This window comes from Syngnathoides biaculeatus, chromosome 16 (assembly GCF_019802595.1).
Source record: "Syngnathoides biaculeatus isolate LvHL_M chromosome 16, ASM1980259v1, whole genome shotgun sequence".
Lineage (NCBI taxonomy): Eukaryota > Metazoa > Chordata > Actinopteri > Syngnathiformes > Syngnathidae > Syngnathoides > Syngnathoides biaculeatus.
The window spans coordinates 13,628,159-13,655,182 of record NC_084655.1 but is presented as its reverse complement, the minus strand read 5'-3'; the positions used below and the strand labels follow the sequence as shown (position 1 = coordinate 13,655,182).

Genomic DNA, 27,024 nt, shown 5'->3' with positions numbered 1-27,024 from the left:
CAATGATCTTCATGCACAATTTCATTTGAAAGTTCATCAAATTAATTCAAACTATCATGATTTAGCAAATGTAACATTTTTTGCCTTAAATACTCGGATTATCGATTTCATGATCTTTATGAAAATGGACATTTTCAACCGACTACCTCATTTCTAATTCAAATTGTATTTTAGTGTTAAATCCAATAATGCCAGCTGTCAGACAAAGCTCACCCGTGATGCTAATGAGGACAAGCAGTAAATAGAATGGATGGGTGAATGGAGTAGAGGGCCCTTTTCTGATGTGATTTAACCCTCTCCTGACCAAATAAAATTTTGCAGAGAAAAATCCGATACTTTCGATTATATTAACCATGTTGCAAATTTGCAACCCCTGCCCAGAAAGGGTTAAGTAAGGGTTTGAGTTGCAAAAATAGTCTAGGAAGTTGGAAGTTTTACAATTCAAATATGCATGACTCAAAGTGCTGTAAAATCATTTGGAAGAAAGCAGAAAAAAAGTAAATATAACTTCTGCCTTATTTAAAGAATCACTGTAGTTCCTGTTTCTTGATCAAAAGTAGCAGACACAATTGCCTGAAGAAATTCTGGCAGCGAGCTAAGTCGGGTCCCACGACAGTCTTTGGCCATCATTGTTTTATCCTGTGATGATTAGCCATTAGGCTCCTGCACCGTGACATGCCTCTGAGGCCTCATGTCCCCTGCTCTAATTTTAAGGAGGGATGAAAGCAAGTGTCGAAAGGGAAAAAGGGATTAGTGAATGGAAGAAGCACTTAGCCTTCCCTTCCCAGCAACGTCCCAAACTAACATTTGTCCAAAAATAAAGGTTATCCTCCCGCGAGCTGCTCTTTAATATATCATGCTTTCCCCTCGCATATTATTATTTTATTCTCTGTGGGGTTAAGGGACATAGCCCATATCTAGAGTGAGTCTGGAATTCACACTGAAAAGAGAGCAAAAAAGGCCTATTCAAAAATTTTATGTTCAGGCTATTTCATGATGGGCATCATTTATAAACAACTTTTGTCAAACACACGAGTATGACTGCATTAATATGACTAGGCTATGTAGACAAGGTAAGATTCAATAAAGGCCAGACCCTTTTCCCAGCAATGACTTTTCTTATTCAATTTATTGTATATGTTCAATGCAGTTGGATGATGCAAATGTTGCAAATCTCTTTGTTGTTGTGAAACGTGTGTCAAAATGAACTTGGACCCAATGTCAAAAGACCAAACAGATACATTAAATAAGACCAGGGAACATGCTTTCAAACAAACTGTGTCCAACATGGTCAAGACACAAGGTTAACAGCCTAGCAGATAGCTGTTGATTTAGCATTATGCATGTTAACGAGGAAATCCAAGAGTGCTGACTCCAATATACATTAATTCCACAAAATGCTAATAGAAGAGACGACACCCGGACCTCTCGCTGGACTACATCGATGAATAATTTAAGCAGCCCTCATCTCTATACCGAAAAAGTGTGTGCAGTCTTGCATGGTGGACAAATTTGTACTGTGGGAAGGTTGGAGGTATGGTCATCTTTTTTACATTCAGTGATTGCCATTTTTAAAAAAAAAAAGACTTAATACGAGGATTCCATTGTTGTGTGATAGTATTTTTAAAGCAAGTAGCCTTGTTTACACAAGGACTATCAAATCCACCAAACATCCTTTTCCACATATTTTACAGGAAACTGTAAATTTTATATCATTCCTATCCATTCATCTGTTGAATATATGCATATGCAACAGATGAGTGTCTCGACTTGGACTAGCTAATCAAATTGCTTTGGAAAGATCTGATTTAATACAAACATTTGTCACCTTCAATCCTTCCCGTGGGGCTTACTGACAGATTGGTTGTTTATTGGTCTTGAGATGTGAGGGCCCAAACCTACTACTGGGCAGCTCCCCGTAACTGTGTCACATTTTGCCCAACGGATATTTGAGATGTGTGAATCCTCCTATTCACTGGGTTCAGCTCACTTTTCATCTCAGCACAATGTGCTTAAAAAAAAAAAGCCCTAAAAATAGAAACTACTTCTGAGATTCCAATGGAAGTGTCTGAGTTTCACTTTCTTTGTCAGAGTGCAGAAAGATACAGATAAAGGACACAAATTAGATTTAGATATGGGGGAAAACACACAGATTGGGAATATAAGAATAAGCATTGGGAGAGAAAAAAAATAATTCGTTCTCTTACTAGAGGTAAACAAGTTTTATATTTTTAGCATTTCAGTAAGGTTACTGGTATGCCTTAATTTCTCTTAATATATGTTTTTTTTTCGCTCATCTGTGTTAAATGTCACTGTTTCAGTACTGACTTCATCTTCCACCTGCACATCTGTTTACTCACATCATCTTATTGTCACATTTACAGCAGTGACATCAGGTTCATGATTGGACTGCCACTGCTCAAGCAGTTGTGATTAAATTGGCATCGTTTGAACATACTCGTCTGTGTGCGTGTTTGTGTGTGCGTGCGTACATGCATTTATACGTCTATCTGTGTGAGCATTTGTGTCTGTGAATGTGTGCATCTGTGTTAGGTGACAAAACCAATTTGTCATCCTCAGTCTAAAGCGGTTAGGTGATAAAACTAACTCAATGTCTACATACCACAATTCATCGCCGCGGTGCTGGGATGATGTAACGCAACCTACATTTGCATCCATGCACTGTGTGTATTATACTGTAAGGAATGTTATATATTCTGATGAATGTACCACATTGATGACTCACAAGTGTGACTCCTCATGTGAAAGTGTGTGTTATTTTTCTTCATGTCTCTTTTTTTGTTTGTTTTGGTGTGATTTAAATATATGGTCCGATCATAACATTTCCTTTCTCATATCTTTTCTCATCCTGGGGTATGTCATCACATAGGAGTGCTGCAATCTGGAGCCAAAGTGTTGACGGTTGCTTCAGGCCATATAGGAGATTCTCATCAAAAACACAAGGCAATAAGCTCGAAATATTGCCGCATTTTTTTCTCCCCCCTGAAAAAAAATAACCAAGTGTCTTGGTCACTTACAATTGTAGTGCATATACAGCATATTGCAAATAAGATGCAACACACAACAAAATACAGTTTTATAAACAAATACCCATTTAGCCACCTCATCAAATAATACAACAAAATAATACCACGCCACCACTAGCGTCACCATCTTCATCATCATCATCCATACCAACCATATTTTAACGTGCATATTTTAGCCACGTGTAGAATATGACAAATGTACAAACACCTAGATATACACAAATGGCAGCATATTTAGTTGTATGAAGTGTGCTCCAAGTGATGTAATAGTTTGGAATCATGTCATCCTGTGAAGGTTTGCGCACCACATTTGTGGGTCATATACTGAGTCTGACTGTAGTCCCAATGTGAGTGGGCTAATCATTTGGGCTGGTGGGGATGTGACTGTCTGCTACAAGATAATATCCTGATTCAGACAGCTGGAAGCACTGATTACAAGAAAGTAAAAAAAATGAAAAAAAATAAGTAAAAGTCCAACAGCTGCACACAAAACAGAACCACCCAAAAATATATTTTCCTGTTTTAATTGGATGCAGCAAGGATTTTTGATCATCGTCAGTTTCTTTTTTTTTTATGCTGACTGACAAAACATGGTAAGCAATTACCATGAGGACTCGTAGTTAAAGAGTACAGCAATAACCTAAACCCTCATCCAGATACACAAACCCCCAAAGCACATGCAGTGGATATACACAGAGGAAGGGAGTAGAAAAGATGAGGAAGCCTGATTAATCACAAGTTGTTTCATCAATTTACACTGGCACTGACGAAATTGTGATTATTAAGTGATTGTACTCATAATGTGGACTCAGCTGAAATGTTGAAGCTAGCATTTGAAGTTACGCAGCAAGTGACACACTTGTTAACTTCTTCTACCAAATATCGCAATTGGCTGTTAAATTGGTGTTTAGTCTTACTTCCATGAAAGAACAGAGCTAGTTTTTCATTGTTGCTTTAAAAAAGAGAGAATTCAGTTGTAACCAAATATAGATATTTAATTTTGAGACTTCACTGAGAAAATTGAAGTCTTACTGCTTTGTGTGTGTACACAGGTCTTGTCCCTTAAAAATGTGTATGTCTGACATTCCTCTTTCGCCGTATTTCTTAGCGTGGGATGGGATGTATTCCTTCACAACGTATTGTGCAGAAGGAAGATCCAATAATGATGGAAAGAGAGATCCCCCTATAGTGCACGAAAATTAGTTTCATATGTTTGGAGGTGGAATTGTCGTCGCTGGGCAATGGTTGTTTTTGTTTTAACATGGAAGCTTCATCTCAGTCTGCCAACAAGGAATGTGCAACAGAAGTAGACCAAATCTACTAACAAAGAAAAGTTACCCATAACTTGGCAACAATCCATCCTTTATTTGGTTTACTGCTTTTTTTGTTTTGTGTTTAGCTAAACCAGTTTTGCAAGGTCAGAGAAGAGGCTAGCCCATTCCCAGCTGACAAAAGATGAACTACCAATCAGTGCGAATGGTGCATTGACTGGGAATACACCAGTCGTCAGCGTCATGATTGTCAGCTATTGGACCACCACACTCAATGTTAATATTATAAGAATTTCCACAACTGCCAAGAGGGCTTTTGCTTCTTAATCATATCTAATATTAGATGGTTTTTCCCAAATTTCGATTGAACTCGATTTTTCTTTCATTTTTAACAGTCTCTTTCTAGTTCTGTTTGGAGAAACTTATCTACAAATATAAATCAAAATGGCATTTACTGCAGTAAATTTGTCATATAATTGTATTTAACCATCATAATTTCTGATTTGAAATCACAGCACCATATTAACTAACTTACAGAAGGAGAAATATAATCCATAACCAACGGGATGTAAAACCATTTTCATAGTATGACATTGTTCTGTCCTCAAGTGAAATGGAGTGTTGTCTCACCCTGAATTACACAGCCCGTAATTGAAACGGATGACAACATTTAGAATCACAAAGAACTTTCAGAACCAAAACAACATTGGAAACAGTTATTGTGGCTCAACACCTCAAAACATTTCATTTACATTTATAATCAAAGCTTATGAGTTTAATATAGGAGCGCTGTAATCTGTAGCCCCATTCAGTAAATAAAATCTAAAGCTACTATGATCAAACACACTGTAAATAATTTTTCTTTGTCTTCCCTAACCATATTGTGTCATTTTGACCCCCAGTGCAAAATGGCCCCTTTGCAATTAAAGGTCTTGGCTGATTTCCATTAGAGGCAGCAATAAGTCTCAAACCAATCTCTTTCAAATTGACTCAGAGTGTTGATTTAAGAAGATAAATACTCATCACAAATGGACACACACACACACACACACACACGTACACACACAGTGTGACTTCACTTGGAGAGGAGACTCCGTGTGGGAGAGATAACGAGAAGGGGGGAAGAGGGTTAATGACTCCATAGAAGGAATGGTTGAGTTTGATTTGAGTGGCACACATGCACAGGGCAGTCTGATGCAAATGAGTATTGTAAATTAATGAGGCCGCCGACGCCACCTCTCTGAATCTTCTTCCGTCTCCTCGTGTCGTACAACTACTCATTATTTGGTACTTTATGGCTGGAGTGTTGTGACTAAAGAATTAGTACATGTTGTCAAGTGATGGGAATGGCTTGCATTTTCAATCCCCGTCTCAGTGTTTTGATGTCATTGAGCGGGAAACCCTGACTCATCCTGATGACTCAATGTTTCTATGGTTAAATGGCACCTCTGACATCAGCAGAGCGTGTCTATATATAGATGAACATGAATAACAACGCAAGGGTTTGACAGCAGGGTAGTAAACCGCTTTATAAATACAGGCCCATTTATGTCTAAAGAAGAAGGGATCTGTAAACTGACTCGCCTGATGATCCGTTTTACAGAAGAGTTGAACAGATCCACATGGGAGAGAGCCAATAAAAACAGCTGGGGAAATTGAACATTTCACATGCTCAAGGAAGGTGTTTGTGTGAACGTTCTGTCATTTTTGTTGTGGGCAATTATATAAAAAAAAAATGCTTGCAGAAGCCAGCAAGAATTCCTTTAAATAAAGAAATGTAGTTAAGTTAATGCAGCATTTATCCCAGTCTCTTCAAGGGCTACTAATGTTTGGGTTTACAGGCGCTGATTAGTATGGTCGAAATTTGAGTGATGATAATCAAACCAATTTGAGGCTTGGGAATTTGGATTTGTCAGATTACCCGTTCCATGCTGTACTGTACTCTCATTGAATTTGTGGCATCAAAAATGGAGGAAGAATGAGAAAAATCTAAGCAAGAGATTGAGATGCACTATTGAAAGAGAAACTCTAACTGTGGGAGTGAAGCCATTACCTAAGGCCCTTTCAGCCTTCAAGGTCATTTTCACACAAGGAATGAAAATAGTTCATTTGCTGAAGCCATGTAAAGTATAACTGCCATTCACTCACAGAAAGCTTTGCAATGTTTCCCATCACCGTTTGTATCCTCTTTTGCAAACCCAAAAAAATAAGAAATTGTAACTCCTCTTGGAAACACACACACACACACACACACACCACACACACACACACAACTGCAAATCATGCTCTCTGCATCCTCTCTCTTGGCTGCCCACCTCCTCTCGTCATTGCCTCTTCAGTTGTCCTTTACCTAATTTAAAGTGAAAGTGACCTTTTGTGAACATGCAACTGCAATCACGCGTGCACAGCACTGACAACCTGTGTATGTGTGTGTGTGTGTGTGTTTGTGTCTCCACGACTATACGACCTGAAATGCAATTACATTTGTCTTTGAGAACATTTCATTCGCTCTTTGTTGTCTTCAGGCAAATTACTTATCAGCACCATCGCACATACAATAAAACAAGTTTACTAACAAGAGTTAGTTACGACCAGCACTTATAAATGCAAGCACAAAGTATGTCACAAACATGAGTCGAGAGTGAAAATGACAAAACTCATATACAATGATTTCCATGCACGGGAAAATTGACAATGGTCAGACAAGTTATATCACACTGGCTCAGAAAACGTGAACAATAAATAAATTCAACAAATGGATGAATGAACAAATGAAATAATTAAATAAATGAATAAATAACTGCAGGTGCAATCACTATCAGTTTCTGCTCAATCAGATGGTAGAGTCAGAATTTTTTGTAAACATCATAGCATGAACCCACGCTGCCTTGTATGAACAGTTTAGAACAGTTGTCTATAGTGTGGAGGATATTACTGTAAAGTATTAATCAAATCGAATACCCATGAATCACCATGGTCTGCTTGAATATTGGTTGAACCATTTCCATCTCATATTGATAGTGTACCTTTTTATGAAGTTGTGACCCAGGCTAAAGAAAACATGCGCCATCACCAAGTTCAATCAGGATGCATGAGCAGCTTCATATCTACAGTAAGTGATTTACCGTAATTCCCGGCCTACAGAGCGCACCTGGTTATAAGCCTCATCCACTACATTTGTAAAGGAAACACTATTTGGTACATACATACGCCGCAGCTGTATAAAAGCCGCAAGTGTCCACATTGAAACCCACATTGAAACACGAGATATTCACAAAGAAAAACACAAGAGAATCTAACGCTAATGCTAGCGCCGCAGTAATGCTAATGGTTAAAAATAAATAAATAAATAAATCGTACTAGTAAAAATCACTGAGATACAGCAGTAACATTCAGCGCTAACAGGGCCGGACTGGTAAAAGTCACATATATTCCACTGGTCTCACTATTACCTTTTCCGCTCGAGTGCCCCTTTGCGGCCGTTAGAAAAAGTGCACAAATTAGCCGCATCACCCCATAAAACGCTGGGTTGAAAGAGTGTGAAAAAAGTCACGGCTTATAGGACGGAAATTATGGTATATTTTTTTATATTAGTTGTACAATAATGATCGAATGAACTTGTCAAAAATAAAATGATTGTATCTGTGACTGTTGATTACTTCAAGCAATTTAGGCAACAATAGAGGCCCCATTTATTCGTCTAAAATAAAACTTTTGCCGTCTAAAAAAAGGACATGTCAACACGAACATTTGAGCTAAATCTACACGGACCCATAAAATGCCACAACTCATCTAGGCAACATTATTTTATAGACAACACTAGAGATCAGAACACTTTATGTCTCCCATCCATTCATCCTTTTTTTTTTTTTTTAATCAATCAATTAATGAATGTTTTCCACCTCTTCTCTGTGGAGTCTGCATATTTTTCTCTTTTGGGTTTTCTCCAAGTACCGTTCCTCCTGCCTGCATTCCAGAATCTTGCATGTCAGGTTTACTGATGATTGTGTGAGCTTGATCGGTGTTGTGTGCCTTGTGACTGAATGGCATTCATCTACAACAGCTGAACAACCTGAAAACTGGATCATAGTTCACAGGGGGGTGGGAACACTGGTGCAAAATCTATAGTGTCCACACGACAGCAGAGAGGCAAAGCGAGCAGAGGCCCTGGGAGGTGGTTGGGGGACAGTGGGAATGAGCAACTAAGAGACATTCTGCAAGGAGCGCCTGCTGTGGTGAAAAAGGCGAGCAAGAGTCGCATAGTCCAGAGTGACTCCAATCGTGTTTCCGCCATCCCTCAGCTCATCACTGCCTCTCAATTAAATTTTAATCAATGGGAAAGCCTCATTATCCTCTCTGCCTGCAATGTTGTGGAATTGATCTCTCTCCCAGTGGTGCTGTTATACAATACAAAATTATAACCCAATCGGTCAAGAGGGGTTATCATTGCCACATATACGATATCTAGCATAGAAAGATATGATGTTATATATGACATACAAGCCTTTCACCGCCTTTAGAGAGAAACTGCAAATGGAATGTCCTGATGCAGTGAGAAGTTAAACTTTTAACAAACATTTGATATTTGTGCAACTTACTCTGCTGATCTACGGTATTGCTGTTTTATGGTAAAATATTTGAAAATGGTTGGTCAAGATTAACTATGGGAACTTCGGCTTTTTTGAGATCCGTCTTTTCCGGCTCCCAATTATTTTATTGCTTCAATTGGGCAAAATGAACTATTACTTTAAAATAAGATTTATTTTAGGGCTGTCGCAGAAAAAAAAATAGTACAGAATCTCACTCTTGAATCAGTCTGATGGCCTGATCTTATGAGAATTGTTGCGATTACTTCAGATATTGCTGTGCTGTGAGTTTGCGAGGTAAAATGTTAGAAAATGGAGGGGAGAATCACAAATTCAGATGACATTCATATCCCTTGCAGTAAGTTTAAAGTCCAAAGTGGGGAAGAAGTTCTGATTTTAAATGATTAAGGAAGTACTGGATATCCATATTCAATAATTCTTAATGATATTAATTACTGTATTCCTGAACATAGATGGGTCAAGCCAGGAAGCAAAAATAAAAAAAAAAAAAGTTTTTTTTCTTGCATTCTAATGTGCTTCAAACGTTGGTGGACTGAAAAATGAAGAGCTTTTATAAAAAAATATATAACACAAAATGTCGCTGTTAGGGTTAGGGTTCCATTATGAAAAAGTATCCTACCTAAATATACCCAGTAATACAGCACATATGTGATATCGTAATATGTTTTTCTTATTTTTATTCAATATAAAAAGGTTACCTGATAATATGTACTACTACATTAATGAATGTCACACTGACACTGCTGGAACCCTGCCTTCCATCTTTAAATAAGAGGGCCTGAGTGTCTCCATTGCTTTCTTTGATTCAGCAGTTTAAAAAAAAAAAAAAAAAAAAAAATCAATTTCCTCATTTCCTTTGGGGAGTGCTAACCTAACTTTCTGCGCTCCCTAGAGCCAGAGCTACGTAGCGCTGCAGACCCATTTGTCAATGTTGACCCTGAAGCACCCCATCTTTCCAGCCCCCTCCTCTCCCATTCATCTTCCCTCTTGTCCGATTTTGCCTCCTTTGGTACTTTTTCAATTTTTAAGTATTTCCCGTGTGTGTTCCCTTGCCCCACACAAATAAATAAATATGGAAATAAATATTAAAATACCATAAAACAGATTGATAGCATTGCCAGAAGAGGAAGATAAGGGGAAAAGGATGTAGGAGGCTGCAGAGGAATAGTTAAACCAAGGTGAGCCCACAGAGAATAGATGCCGTATCATTACTCTACTTAGTGTACTCAGCATCTTTTCTAATATATGTTCATATTTTCAATCAAAATGTCAGTTTTTTTTACATCCAATATAGTAATTGTCTGTTATTATCCTTACAATTATAAACATTTTACCTTAAAAGCATTTCTATTAATATAATAAATGGGCGGTTGCCAAGAAATGAGTTTGCTCTATTTTTTATTTTTCTTAGTCATTAAACAGTTTTTCTTTTCTTATTTACTGAGTCATTTAGTGCTGTAAAAAAAAAAAAAAACCTCACTATTATTCAAGAAACTTCTAATGTAGCCATATGGGGACACAGAGAACTCGTTTTAATTAATGTGTAGCAAGCCTTCGATGGTTCTGAGATTGATCAACAATTAAAAGGTTTCTCGTCGTTATTCCTGTTACACACAGATAAATGACGTGGTTCCAAAATGTGATTTAGAGTGCATAAAGAACCACGCCAAACCAGAAGTGACGCTGGAGTCCTGCCTGTATGACTTTCCCATTTCAAGTTAATTAGATTTTATTTAATTTTGTTTAATCGCTACACTCCAGTGAAAACTCAACCGGCTTGTGTGTTATTGAACCATAAGCGCTGGTCAAGTCCGACCACAACCTTGCAAGGTTGCTTCTGTTCTTATGAGCTTCTCTTAATAGATGCGCGGCAACACTTGTGTGCTCCAGGCAGTCAGGGTCTCCTGAGAGTCCATCCTACGGGACCAAGGGCTGAAGCTGATTTTGATAAAAAATTATGTCAGCCTCCAAGAAAGGATACTGAAAACCCCTTCCCATCCACACTCAGAGAATTTTTCCAAAACTGGTCACTGTTTCTCGAGTTCCCGTCGAGGATCCAAACTCACAGAGTCCATAAAGTTTTATAATGCACCAATTTTTATTCAGGATTAGTCTATTTTTATCTCATACAGTGTTGGCGTTATTGTAATTTTGCAGGGAGAGGAAGTTAACAGGTTATAGATGGCAAAAACCTGTTGACTAATAACGAGTTCACAGTCAACCTAATAAAAAGAGTGAGTGTATTAAAACCCTTCAGTATCTTGCTGGAAGACGCATCCTACAAGCTCATCCACTCTCGCACAGTCCGAACAATTATTTCTTCAAGAGAATGGTTTTGAATCACTCTTTAACTCCTCTGTTTGAGCTGAAATTTATAAAATTGTCATCTAAAAGCTCCCCACACCACATCAGTGTACATACCGTGACGCTTGAAGGACCACAAATTAAGGACTGCGCAGTTGAAAGAAGAGGGAGAGCGGAGGAAAGTTGCAAATGACCTGATAACTAAAAATAGTAGCAGTGGAAACGTGGTTGTGTGCAGCATTTGATTAGCAGGAAAGACAAAACTGTAGACACGCAATTGTGACTGCAGAAACCTGACGTGTGAGCACGTGCATCAGAAACAGAACTCTGTCAAATAGAGTATACAGTGATGAAAATAAGTATTTGAACACCCTGCTTTATTGCAAGTTCACCCACTTAGAAATCATGGAGGGGTCTGAAATTTTCATCGTATGTGCATGTCCACTGTGAGAGAGATAATCTAAAAAGAAAAATCAAGAAATCACAATCTATGATTTTTTTTTAACAATTTATTTGCGTGATACAGCTTCAAAATAGGCATTTGAACACCTGAGAAAACCAATGTTAATATTTGGTACAGTAGCCTTTGTTTGCAATTACAAAGGTCAAACGTTTCCTGTAGTTGTTCACCAGGTTTGCACACACTCCAGGAGGGATTTTGGCCCACTCCTCCACACGGATCTTCTGTAGATCAACTCCCTCCAAAGATTTTCTATTGGGTTTATTGGGTCTGGAGACTGGCTAGGCCACGCCAGCACCTTGATATGCTTCCTACGGAGTCACTCCTTGGTTTTCCTGGCTGTGTGCTTCAGGTCATTGTCATGTTGAAAGACTCAGCCACGAATTCATCTTCAATGCTCTGACTGACGGAAAGAGGTTGAGTCACAATATATGGCCACGGTCATCCTCTCCTTGATGCAGTGCAGTCGCCCTGTCCCTTCTGCAGAAAAACACCCCCAAAGGATGATGCTACCACCCCCATGCTTCACAGTAGGGATGGTATTCTTGGGATGGAACTCATCCTTCGTCTTCCTCAAAAAATGGTTGGTGGAATTATGACCAAAAAGTTCAATTTTGGTCTCATCTGACCACAAAACTTTCTCCCATGACTCCTCTGTATCATCCAAATCGTCACTGGCGAACTTAAAATGGGTCTTGACATATGCTGGTTTAAGCAGGGGAACCTTCCATGCTATGCATGATTTCAAACCATGACGTCTTCTTGTATTACCAAGAGTCACTTTGGAAACGGTGGTCCCAGCTCTTTTCAGGTCATTGACCAAGTCCTGTCGTGTAGTCCTGGGCTGGTTCCTCACCATTTTAAGGATCATTGAGACTCCACGAGGTGATATCTCGCATGGGGCTCCACTCCGATTGAGATTGACCATCATTGTATAGCTGCTTCAATTTTCCAATAATTGCTCCAACAGTGGACCTTTTTTCACCCTGCTGCTAGGCAATTTCCAGCCGTGTGGAGTTGTACAATTTTGTCTCTGGTGTCTTTGGACAGCTCTTTGGTCTTGGCCATGTTACAAGTTTGAGTCTTACTGATTGTATGGGGTGGACAGGTGTCTTTAAGCAGCTAACGACCTCACAGAGGTGCATCTGATTCAGGATATTACATGGAGTGGAGGTGGACTTTTTAAGGCTGACTAACAGGTCTTTGAGGGTCAGAATTCTAGCTGATAGATAGGTGTTCAAATACTTATTTGCAGATGTATCACAAATTGTAAAACAAAAAAAATAATCATACATTGTGATTTCTGGATTTTTCTTTTTAGATTATCTCTCTCACAGTGGACATTGCGCCTACGATGAAAATTTCAGACCCCTCCATGATTTCTAAGTGGGAGAACTTGCAATATAGCAGGGTGTTCAAATACTTATTTTCTTCACTGTAGCAGGCATGTAGTTTATAGGATTGGCCACAGTTTAATTTAACACTTAAAATGCCAGTGTAAAATTATCAAACAAACATACAAGTCAAAGAAGAAGGAGCATGAGCTTTACAGTTTTTTCCAATTTCTGAATCTTTTAGCACACTCACACAGGGACACAAGTTTATTACTGTATTCAGCCCGACAAGACCTCTTAAGTTGTCTTTCATGTTAATGGCTGCGGCGGATGGAGCATCCTTTTTTTAGCGTTAGCACAGCCAAATGCTACATGTTGCTCGGGTGAAAAAAGTGAGGCAGCGAGAGTCAAATAAATTGTGTATCCAATAAAACATGAATAGTAACATTTTCTTGAGAGCCTCTGGCCCTACCGCCATGTGGTCACAGCTTGTTCACAGATTGTCACGAGGGGACATGCTCAAAGTATTTTTCCCTCCATCCCAACCAGTCCAGCTCACTCCTTCGACACAATTAAGACTGACTTCATGCGCCACAGAGCTTTCCATCATAACGGAAAGACGAGTGAAACAAGTAAAAGGCTCATCTTAGCAATATTTAATTCATGTCACTCTCACTGCATCTTTCCATCCGCTGTATTTTAGCACAGCTCACTGCCCTCGCACATAGGCCACTGGGCTAGGCTATGCCATTGCTCAGTGAAGACAATGGACAATTCTAATGGATTATGTTGCTGCACTAGAAGAAAACTACTAAAAAAAAAAAAAAAAAAAACAAGATAGGCAATTGCTGAACTACAAATGTTCTGTACTGTGACTACAATTTTTGAACTAAAATTGTAGTGTAAAAGATATAGCTTTTAGAAAAAAAAATACTTTAATGATCAGTTTATGAGGTCAGATACGAGAAATTATTAATAGCAACTCACTTGTAATTTTACATTTCCTCTGGCTATGCCTCTTCACCCTGGTGTGCCTCTGGTGTTTTGTCTTTTATACCCTGAAGCGCTTGGTGCGGGGGTCTTTTTGCGAGTGAAGAACATAGGTATGGGAAGTTGTTGTTTTTTATTCTGTGCGAGAATAATCTGATAAACAGACATACTGCATCCAATTATCTTTCAGAATTATAATGAACAAAACCTCAAAGGGTCCCATTCTTGTGCAGTTTGCTGAAGTTCATTTGCCATTCACAATGGCTGTCAAGCGATCAAGTGTTATTCCATCCTCCTTGTCTTTCTCAACACTTGTGTCCTCTGCTTCCTCTTCAACACTAAAGAGCCTCACAGCTAGCATCGAAAACATTATTTAAATTAAGCAAGCCGAACACATTATGTATCCTACAGGATACATGGCATGGAGGAGATGGACAATGGTCTACAGTGCCTTAGCCAATTGGGATGGAGAACACAATGCAGATTTTCTTTTAGCGAATCAGGATGCAGAATGCAATGTGCATTCATATGCTATAAAAAGCCTGCTACACTGTAAAAAAAAAAATATATATACATATATATATGTGTAACTGAGGCCAAGTAATGTGAATGGCATTGTGGTGAGGGAAGGGGCTCACATATACGGGCACTTTTAGAGGTTTCATTTGTCATTCAGTCTTCAACAGGAGGTCTTGGACAAAACCAAAACACACCTTGAGAGAACACGAAGACCATACAAAAAAAGAATAGAGCCAAGATCTTAATCCTAAACTTTTGTCTTTGAGGCAGATGTGCTCAACACATTTCACTGTGCCACCATTGGTGCAGTCTTTTCATAAAGAGAGCAAAATATAGAAAATGAAGACCACATAATCAGAAGTGATTCAAGTGATTCCCATTAAAGGGCAGTGGATATATTATGTGTGCATGTGAAGGAGTTTGGTATGTTGGAAGGAAACCCAGGGAGTATGACCAGGAAAACTTCAAGAAAAGGATGATGAATAGTAATGGTAACTGACAGACAATTTACTGTAATTGAATATAATATAATATATATCAATATTGATACACAAAGGAGAACAGAAGATGAGTACCAAGCAAAGTTTACTAAAACTACATTGTTTTGCAGAGCATTCTCCACCTTGCTTCGTGATACGTTTCACCAAATTGTCTTTTTTTGTGTTTGGGGTTATTTTGGCACAACATTTTTGCTCCAGTTATTATCATCCACAATGTCTTCATATCCTTTCATCGACGAGTCTTTCCTCATCTTCGTGCATAGTCCGAGGAGCAGGAGGTCCATTTGGTTCTTTGCAGCTTGTCTAATTAGATCAATGTCAGAGCAAGCGAGTGTTGCCTGACCTCTCAGCACAGTGGATTTGTATTTAAATCCCAAAGTGGCTGAAAGGGAAGATGTTGCATCATTATAAAAGTGACTAACAAGCCTGGAGAATTTACTTCATCGATAGTTGCAGGAGAAAGAATCCATAAACCCACCACAGAAGCACAAAGACTGATGAAGGAAAGAAATACTAATTAAAATGAGTAAATAAAATGATTAAAATGCCTGCATCTGCACAGTTGGAAAGTAAATATTTTAAAGTGTGTTCAATTTTATTATTAAGTCATTTGTGGTAATTAATGACTAAAGGCCATATAGAGCTGTCTGTCTTATTAGAGTTGCTCATAGGGTTAGCTCAACAAATTCATGCAGGAAATATCCCCGAATGTTGTCGAACCAATTATAGTTACCACAAGATAAATACAAATAATTGTATTACATTTCTGAACTTTTCTAGACAGAACATTTTCATGAAACATGACAGAATGTGTCTTGGACTCAAAATAGCAATCGAGTATAGAGAGGAACTTTGAAACTTTTTTCTCTGATGGCTGCAAAGACGAGCCATATGAGTTGCTATTTTATGATGTACTCGTTCAACTTGACATGCAAGAGTTTTGTGGGCATTTTATATCTAATCATGTGTTGATTAACCATGTCAAGAAGCAGTTGATGTGTGGTGTACAACACAAACACCAGTGAATGAGTTGAATTTCCCTTTGAGGGTTAGGATTGTTATAATACACCAAAAAATAATGTTAAATTGTGGAGGGAGGTACAAGGGATAAAACAACCTCACAGTTTTGCGGTTGGGAGATTTGTGGAGTTTGTATGTTCTCTCCAGGCTTGTGTGGGTTTGCAAAGGGTCGCCCCACTTCCTTCCACTTTCCAAAAATGTATGTATGTAAGGTTGATTGAGGACTAAATAATTAGCATCGCTAAATCACATTGGCTAACTTGCTGACAAGCATTGCTGAAAGCTGGAGGGGAAAACAAAACAGAAAACAAGAAAAAACACGGGGGTCTGCAGTAACACTAAACTTTGATGTCAACTAGTGGACATAAAATATCATCCCACGGGCCTCAATAGCCCTCAGGCTGTGAGTTTGAGACCACTGCTCTAAGTTGTTCTTAAGCATATTTGTGAGTATGAATTGTTGTATTTCTATATTTGGGGCCTTAATGAGGTTACGCCGTATAGAACATGGTTGGCGAGATGGATTAAATTGAGGTCAAATGGAGTGCATTACTTGCCTACAACTGGAAAAGAGCTCAGGTAGTGTGCAATGTAAAGAAAAAGATCATGAAAAGCTGTTCCATTTGGCTGTATACACAAATCTGCAAAAATTAAGGTTAAAATAATGCAAATGTATTAAATACTGTGGTTAAGAATTACAACATTATCATACTTTAATATAACTGAGTATCTTTTCTCAATCTAAGTCTATTTGCTCTTTATTTCTAATTGTGCAAGAAGCTTGCAATTATTTTTTTCCACTTTTATGACATGCATCTGTGTGTGCTGAAAAATCACATGCAAAAACCACCATTTTGCAGTACATTTAATTGCCTCATTGAGCACCAATTGGCTGATTGTAGTTGCAATGTTGTTGATCTTCTCTTGGAAGACGGTCTTATTCTTGTTTTCCTTTCGGCTTGTCCCGTTAGGGCTTGCCACAGCGTGTCATCTTTTTCCATCTAAGCCAATCTCCTGCATCTTCCTCTCCAACATCAACTGCCCTCATGTCTTTCCTCACAACATCCATCCACCTTTTCTTTGGTCTTCCTCTTGCTCTTTTGCCTGACAGCTACATCCTCAGCACCCTTCTACCAACATACTCACTCTCTCGCCTCTGGACATGTCCAAGTCATCGAAGTCTGCTCTCTCAAACCTTGTCTCCAAAACATCCAACTTTGGCTGTCCCTCCAAGGAGCTAATTTTTAATCCTATCCAACCTGCTCACACCAAGCGTAAACCTCAACATCTTCATTTCTGCTACCTCCAGTTCTGCTTCCTGTTGTCTCTTCAGTTCCACTGTCTCTAATTCGTACATCATGGCCGGCCTCACCACTGTTTTGTAAACTTTGCCCGTCATCCTAGCAGAGACTCCTCTGTCACATAACACACCAGACACCTTCTGCTAGCTGTTCCTCTAATGATCTTATTTTAAATCCTATCCAACCTCAACATCTTCATTTCTGCCCTTTTCTTGGAAGACAGTATCGTGTTATTTTCCCAAAATAAAGAACATCTACAGTACTCACCCTCAAAGGCTTAATTATGCCCACTTGAGGATACTCAACACACCCCCATCTCAAAATCACAAAAATGCTTTGACAAGAGAAATAAGTTGAACTGTCCTGAATTTCTTCTTTGATCAAGTAATCGTCATTGTATTACACATCCTAGAGTGAAAACATTAAGAGATTTCAGTTGTAGAATAATAATAGTTAGTAGTAGCAGTTAATTCGGACTGGTGTGAGTGAGAGTGGTAGTTATAAGTCGGTATCTTATATGAGTAGTCACTCACTCATACGAGTCGGCTTGCGTCTTACTCAGACGATGACTGCTGACTCGTGGTGAAAGATACGTGGTCTTAATCAGCGGATGTCACTCAAATAATATTAATTCATCCGCAAACTGATGTATTTTTCTTATGCTACAAGTATGAGGAAAAAAAAAAAAGAGACCTTACCCAGCTAGCAACTGTGTGCATTTTATCAAGATATTATATGCAGGCTTAACGTGAGATGACAAAATTCTTTCCCAGAAATGCTCGGTTTGCCCCCGGGTGTCTCTGTACTCTCCCAGTGACATTTTTTGAAGCTTTGCAAGCGACTGACAAGAGTCCAGTCAAGCAGATCAGGAATTCAATTTACTGCAGAGGAAAACTTGGGTTAATCTACAAGAACTGCCTAAGAAACCGATAGACGGGCAAACACATATACACAAACATTTCTCAGCAAACAGATGAGGATTAGTGTGATGCTTGCCGGTTTGTTTATTCTTGTTATGCATGAAAGCTTATACACGAATTGAACTACGGCCAGGCAAAATGTTTGGATGGATGTTAATCCCAAATTGTTTAAACTACAATGAAGAATCGGCTAAAATTCAACAGTACTAAACCAACCAACCAGATTGTTGGAGAGCGTGTGGTTTGCTTTTGAGCAAACCTCAAACTGACTTTTCCAAGAAATGTTTCTTATTTGTCTTACTATTTTCACAGACTACACCTGTGTCCAAAAAAAGAAATGTTTGCATACCTTCATTGTCAATTAGCTACTGAAAATGTTGTGCTCATTAGCTAAGGCTCAAGGGGATGGTGTTTTTGACTTGAGTCTTTTCTCATTTTCAAAATAAAATGAATGAGGGAGGTGTGCTCATAAGAGAATAACATGCTACATGTGAGGAATTGGGATTTTCATTACGCACTTGAGTTGAGTATACAGATGAAAAATTAAAAATGTAAAAATTTGAACTCATTGCAACGTGGATCTATGAGTTTGTAACAGTATAGCGATAATACCGTAAATTCTATTCCAAAAAGAATTTTGAAATGAAATGGAGTCTGTTTCAAGGATTTAAGCTGATGCACAGAAATACTCCAGCGCATAAGAATAACAAGGAAACTGTTATACTCTATGTTTACATCTAGGCTAACACCGTTGGCCCTTCCATCTTAAGTCGTTGTCCGTTATTAGAAAATGACTGTAGATAAGATAGATTTGATTGAAATGGGTCACAACTTTTCATTTTTACCACGTCAGGTCAAGCCATTCCATTGATTTCATTACAGAAAAGAGAGCTTTTATGGCTGCTGGTGCGACGGCTTCAAATGCGGCAAAAGACAGACGAAAGGGACAGCAGAAGTGAATAATTGGACACTCACGAAGATGTAAAGGGGTGGAAATACCCTCACAGACGCACATGACGATTCTATTCCTCAAGTTATGTAAGGGATTCTTCAAGTTTAAGAGGCCATTTTTTTATCTGCACAACAGAATATTATTTCAGTTGGAATACACATATTCCACGAAAGGAAGGTTTCATGTACGTACATCGTCACGTATGTTAATGACACCAACTCATGGTGAGTACGAAACAATGATTGCAAGAAAGGCAAGAGGTAATAGCCCTAACAGTTATTATCACACACACGCACACACACACACACACACACATACACACACACACACCTGCATTGGGTGGATACTGATGAATACAGTGAAGAAAGTGAGCATTCGAACACCTTGCTATATTGCAAATTCTCCCACTTAGAAATCATGGAGGGGTCTGAAATTTTCATCGTAGGTGCATGTCCACTGTGAGAGAGATAATCTAAAAAGAAAAATCCAGAAATCACAATATATGATTTTTTTTAACGATTTATTTGTGTGATACAGCTGCAAATTAGTATTTGAACACCTGTCTATCAGCTAGAATTCTGACACTGAAAGATCTGTTAGTCGGCCTTTAAAAGTCCACCTCCACTCCATGTATTACTCTGAATCAAATGCACCTGTGTGAGGTTGTTAGCTGCATCAAGACACCTGTCCACACTATACAATCAGTAAGACTCAAGCTTGTAACATGGCCAAGACTAAAGAGCTGTCCAAAGACACCAGGGACAAAATTGTACAACTCCACATGGCTGGAAAGAGCTACGGAGAAATTTCCAAGCAGCAGCAAAAGGTCCACTGTTGCAGCAATCATTGGAAAATGGAAGAAGCCAAACATGACGGTCAATCTCAATCGGAGTGGAGCCCCATGCAAGATATCACCTTGTGGGGTCCCAATGATCCTTAGAAAGGTGAGGAATCAGCCCAGGACTACACGACAGGACTTGGTCAATGACCTGAAAAGAGCTGGGACCACCGTTTCCAAGGTGACTACTGGTAATACACTAAGACGTCATGGTTTGAAATCATGTATGGCACGGAAGGTTCCCCTGCTTAAACGAGCAAGTCAAGGCCTGTCTTAAGTTCGCCAATGACCATTTGGATGATACAGAGGAGTCATGGGAGAAAGTTTGTTGGTCAGAAATCCTTCCTGCAGTGTGTGCAAACCTGGTGAACAACTACAGGAAATGTTTAACCTCTGTAATTGCAAACAACTACTGTACCAAATATTAACTTTGGTTTTCTCAGGTGTTCAAATACTTATTTGCAGCTGTATCACATAAATAGATTGCTAAAAAATTAGACATTTTGATTTCTGAATTTTTCTTTTTAGATTATCTCTCTCACAGTGGGCATGCACCTACGATGAAAATTTCAGACCCCTCCATGATTTCTAAGTGGGAGAACTTGCAATATAGCAGGGTGTTCAAATTCTTATTTTCTTCACCGTATGTGGACACGAATTCAACGCACACACAGTTATCATCATCTCCAGAGGTGTGTGCATATTTGTGTGTGAGGAAGCCAGAGGAGCGCTGGTTTAACTTTGGGAAGTTTTTCAAGGAACATGACAGTGGGAGTTCAGCCAAATGAAAGCAAACGTCGCCAAAACAGTAATAGGGTATAAATCACGACGCATTCAGTCTCCCCAGTCTCTTACGATTTATTTGACAACAAAACACCCAAGCATCAGTGTGCATCTGTTTGTGTGTACATGCTGTATGTGTAATTATATGGCCATAAGGGGGACAGTGACAGAAATGGATAAAGTTCTCATCACTCTGACTGCAAAGTGCACACTATATCTGCATACGGAGAAACTGTAATTTTGACTCCTGGAGTCTTCAGAAAGAGAAAGAGAAAATAATATAATGACAGTTCCTTGGGAGAAATCCAAAGCCAGTTTCAGGTATGTAAAAGCATTATTGTCACATTACAAGACACTATTCAATCAATATGTGCTTTAATAAAAAGTAGATACAAATGTGCTTGCAATTCATTTTTATTCAAATTGGTCCTAATTTCACATTTTACAGTTACGGGGTAACTTGGTTCATAGTTTTGAGTCTTTATGGTTGAAAACTAGAAGAACTGACCGGTTTTTGGGCTGGTTTGTTTAATTTAACTGCTGCAGTGTATTCCGTGAACGGTACTGCCGTACAATGCATTTTAATTTCTGGTTTAATGAAGTCATTTCTGGCTACCACACTTGTCTTGTTGTTACACCTGCCCTGGATTGAGGTTGTGCACTGAGTGATACAACATCCTTGTGTTTCAATGCCATATGGATATTTCACATGCATATTTACAAGTCTAGTCATGACAGCATTGGCATTATATTGAAATGGTCTTAAAATGATATTGTCAATAGTGTACTACAATTGTATTACACTGAGCAATACCTTGGAAATGGCATGGGGAGGTAGTGGAGGATTGCCTGTCAGAATATGGTCTTGGATGTATTCTAATGTTGCGTTAATGACCACAAAGAGAAGTAGGGGATTCTGGATACAATTTAACGACAATTTAGTAGACGAGGTACAACCTCACGACAACTTTATTTTGGTTTCATTCATCACCTTGCTGGGCAATGCATGGAGACCGTCAGTAAAAATGCAAAGGCATCCTCTCAAACAGAGGAAAAAGGCAACTGCGGTGAAAAAAAGACAGAAAGATCATCTCACAGATAGTTGTGAGCCACGGCACATGAAGTCTTAGAAAATGCAGAATGAAGAGCGGTCGTGACTAATGTGATGCAGTCGCCATTACTGGCTTCGGAGTGAGTTGATAACCATTTAGTGTGGGAAATGCATGAAGCACAAGAACAAGTCAGGCTAGACATCTACCCACACAATTAAAGCAGTGAAGGAATGAGGGCGTGAAATAATTAAAGCATTGATGCAAGGAAGCAAGAAAAGAATAAACATGCAGCCAGAGAGTATGGAGAGTACAAAAGCCTCAAGAAATTAAATCAATAATCTCAACATGATAATTGATCATTTCCCCCACCCCAAAATCAATCAATCTCAATGAATCAAAATACAGAAATGAAAGACATTTCTCTCCTTAATAATATATTATTTTCATTACAGTAAAATTATGCATTATTCAACAAAAATGTTGCTAGATGTTTGGAAGAGACTAACACAAGGGGATGTTGCAACATTTATATAATTGACAAGCATGAATGAGCAAGGTGCAAAGTATAAGAAAAGAGCAGTTGAGGCGGAAACGGTGTTGGTATCTTTAAGGGGAATGCATTCTCAAGAGCTTCCTGTTATTTTGACGGGGAGTCATCAGTACCAAGAGTTTTTGCCTCCATGTGACGGAAAGAGGAAGCACTCACACACATAAGCATACATAGAGTACATACAGTGCACGCAAAGCTAATAACACATATATGCAGGGAAATTTCACACGCACAGCATGAAGGCGTAATCATGAGGAGACAAACACACGGAGGGTCTTACAAGGCATAATCATTGGAGGCGAGCGTCTCCTCATATTTCACATGAGGATTATGGAAAATCTGGATGGAACAAGGCGGGGAGAGACTGCACTACTTACTCTTCAGAGGAAAAACGTATAAACATTCACCTCTGCTGATTGTATAAATTTTAAGGGGAGATGGGATGTGTGTAAAATAGCAAAGGCATGAGAGCACTCACTGCACGATTGTTGCATGATGCTGGAGAAACTGCAACATGCAATAGACTACACATTAATTTAACTGGACTACTTACCTATGGACTGTTCCGTAAAAGAAATCTCTCATTTTCACATTGGCAGTTATAGCACTGTAATTGAGGATTAAATGTAGACATTTAAGTGCAATGTTATAAACCCCAAGGCTTTTATAAACTGTTCTTGATCGACAATAGACAAAAAATGAATTATTGATTGGAAAATTCTTGACCTTCTTCAGACAGAAAACTAGTTGACTTGACTCAAAACCCTATCTTTGTGTTTTGCACCTTAGTAGAATAAACCCTCAAAGGCTTCAAAACATAATTGGCTCAATTGTTAATGACCAATAATGAATGATTATGTCCATCTCTATTCAATATCTAGCTGTATTTTGACCATAAGTACTGGGATTCTTTATAAATGTAAATGGGAATAAAAGATGGTAATGAGACTTCATTATGACAGTTACATATTTAAACTGTTTATAATTTAGGTTACATTATTAAAAGTCTCTGATGTCATTTTTCCAAAACCAAGAAGCCATCACACCACTTTTCACACTGTGTCTCAGGAGGTCACTGAAAAGTTGATGTCTCAGATCTGATGAAATCATCAGAAACACAGATATAACTCACTGGGTTTTCACATGATTATACAGGAAACATAAATAGAAGCTTAACCTGGGGGCAAAAGGGTGTGTATGGATGTGTGAGTGCAGCAGAAGATACACACTTGACTGACTAAATGGAAGAGACAGCATCACACTGCGTGACATTTGTATTTGGAGCTCATCAATCGGCTATGAGGGAAGAAGCAGTATGTGTAGGGAAAATAAAAGCACACAAAGGTGTGGGCTAAGCAAATGAAAGTGGATTATGCCTCTTCTGTCTGCGCCTGCAGAGAAAACACTCCTTGTGTCGAGGAGTTGAATCGCTTCACTCAGAGGACACGAGTCTTCAGTGTGCCTGCAAGAATCTGCGTGTGTGTACATTTGGAAGAGGTGCTGTGTGCCAATCAGAACATTCTGTAATTCCCTTCCATTCAGCCTCGACTCTGGTCAAAGGGATTAGCCATCAGTCCTTCATTTCTCTGCTTCGTCTCTCCACCTCATCTGTTCAGAGTCACACCTCCTCCTCCTATCCATCTTTAAATAGTTGGCATGTTTAGCACTGCGGAATGAATAAACCATTACCACAGTCAACTTAAAACATGTATATTTATTGTAAACAAAAGAGATCATTGAAGGGTTCTACAAGCCTGACAGCCCTTAATAATGTTTGCTTTAATGTGGGCCACACACGGTCAGATTTTTGTGGGAAATCTCCTGAGGAGGTTGTTTTATAGCATGAAAAAGGAGGCAGGATGTGATCAGTGATCCAGAGGCTCGACGACAGTAATTTACCTTGCAGGACTGTGTAAAAACATGATGATGAAAGAAGTCATGAAATCATTCTTTACCATGTCATCACCAGCATAAATGGTATACAGAGAGTATACAAGTATACCACATGACATGATGATGGGGATCCTCAAATTGTTTAAGTTAAGGCTAACCTGACGACGTGATGTCCAGGGAACCCATCTTCATGTTGTGGGTACATTATACAGTTGAGAATTGTTGGACATATTGTGAAGGGTGAATCCCAGGGCCCAATGGTTGCATGAGTGAATCTGCAGTAGAATCCATTTTTCTTTCACTCCCATTCAACCGTCAGACTGACAGGCATGTGTGAGGCATTTTTATTCAGGAATCTGAATTGAGATGTTCAAATAAATGCTGGCAAATGAATGAATGGTGGCTACAGTTATCCCAAAGATATTGGGGATGGGGTTAGGGTTACACTGAGTCACAATCAGGGTTTATCATAAAATTATCAGATCACTGAGTAGTTTATGTATTAGAGGTGTGTGACAAAGAACTAACCATCTTCACATTGTACGAGCATAGCTGATAGCGTAGTAAGGGAACGGTCCAACAAACACCTGAATTTGCAGCAGAGGCAGGTGTTTGTGTACCCTTGCATAACATTTTTTACCAAGCTTCAACCATGTGTTCTCAACCTTTAACTACTGCTTTTGAATGTCTGAATCTGTCTAAAGCTCTGTGCAGTCAGTCAAATGACATTAAAAAAACATTTTCTCAACCGAAACTCGTGTGTCTTGAACCAGGGATTTTTTGTGTCCTCCACGCACTTTAGAAAGATATGTTTTCACTTACCTTTCCGGCTTGCCCTGGGTCACATTCCACCACATGACCTCTTTTGTCTACATTCTCTGTGGTGCACAGATTTGAGCTTCACTGATATTTGGAAAATGCTAGTGATATTGCTTCCACCGAGAAAAAGAATTTACAATATATACAATAATTTACTTTCAGGCAGCAGTTCCAGGAGCTAAAAAAAACAACAACAAAGATCTATTGGTGTAATGGATCGCTGTTTGGTGCAGCAGTGAACACAGAAATTATTACAAGCAACTCCAAAGGGGGAAAAAACAAACCAAAAAAAAAAAAACTAATAATAACAAATAACCTAATCAAGCCATTTATCCATTCAATCTGCTCTGTAGCAGATCTTGAATGCATTGGTAAATTTCTCATTCATTAATAAGAAGTTATCCAGAAGGTTCTAGCATTCATCCATACCTTATCCGCCATGATCATGGACGAGCCTCCATGAATGCCCAAGATGGGTATGAGCGTCTGCGAGGAAATAAAATCCAATATTTGGGCGATGGCCTCCTGGTCCGTGCCATCCCCAAACACCACACCATGGATTTTTGTCCCAGACATCAGGTCGCACATGTGGGTGATGATGCTTTTCGGGTCGGTCTCATTAACAAGCAGACTGACCACATTGACGTCAATAGGCTCCTCCTTGCTCCACAGTGCCCGAATGTCTCTGTCGGAGATGTAACGTGTGCGGCCCAGGATCACGGCAATATTTAGGACCGGGACTTTTTCAGAGGCTCCTCCACTTCGTTGCTTTTGAGCCACCGCTGGGTCGGTGATGCAGGTCACCACCACCAGTAGAGCTAAGGAAAGCAGCACAGCGTGACTGCCAGTGCCACTGCCCCAAAGACTGCCCCTTCTACTCCTCCTCTTGCTTCTGATGCTGCTTAGGGACATACTTTCAAACCACTTCAGCCCCTGCATGAGAGAAAAGACACTTTGTCAAGAGTAGAATTCATTTATTCATGGTGTGAGACACATCTGATGCCCGAATGTTGCAGACGGTTGAGGGACATTCATGATGACTAACAAGTGTAAATTTTCCCACTCACGACAACTCAGATTTGATCATCCAAAGGGAGGCTGTTTGGGTATGCAACATACACAGTACATAACTTACAGGTGTAACGACTGCAGTTTACAGGGTTGTTTTTGGGAGGGACTAGTGATGTCTTCAACGTCACATTTGTAATTCAGATAGGATTGCAATTCTTTTTTTTTTTTAAGCACCAGTTCCTTGTACTTCTCTTTCTAGGGTTCATTTGTTTGCTTGCCTGACAGCTTTGCATATCGAGTCCTCTTATGCCACAAATCAGTTTTTCAAGATGGCATGAAGGGGAAAACGCTATAAAGTTTGGCTAGATTTCACACGAAAAATGAAGCTACCAGCACTCCTTGCAACACTTGTGAAGAAGTCAAGGCTTTGACAGTGGGTTGGCAGCTGGTGGCATCTCTCAAAGTATCTCACTCTCAGAATGACAGAAGACTGAGAAGGACAAAAAAAATCCAATAACAATTTTAAAAAAACATAATAGTGATATAACTCAACAGAAAGTAAATACATTATTTTTGTCAGACTTTTTGTTTTAATTTAATGAGCAATATGCTGCGCTTTCTGGTGGGCGTGCCTTGGCCACGTGGGGGCAAGCAATATAAGACAGACCTACAGTATTGTACATAGACTCCCCATTCCTCAGTAAATGATTAATATTAGTCATTCTTCACTGATGATGAAGAATATATGCCTGCAAATATTATGTCATGTCTACATGTCTTTCTCCACTGTGTTCGAAGAGCCATTGCTTGAAGGGTTAGATGCTGGATGGGAAAGATGCTATTATTCACAAGT

General features: G+C 39.1%; 1 protein-coding gene across 3 annotated transcripts in view; it reads right to left on the bottom strand.

The window, feature by feature from the left end:
• Window positions 1–27,024, bottom strand: part of grin2aa (glutamate receptor, ionotropic, N-methyl D-aspartate 2A, a) — a 137,214-nt gene that overhangs the window by 94,692 nt on the left and 15,498 nt on the right. For 2 of the 3 annotated variants that reach the window (XR_009798806.1, XM_061846140.1), the window contains exon 1: window positions 25,590–26,099. Coding sequence is in view for 2 of the 3 variants with exons in the window: in XM_061846140.1 (XP_061702124.1) it covers window positions 25,590–26,099 (510 nt within the window). In the remaining variant the exon portion in view is untranslated. Of the gene's footprint in view, window positions 1–25,589; window positions 26,100–27,024 lie in introns of those variants that run through there. The other variant, XM_061846141.1, reaches the window with a different exon arrangement.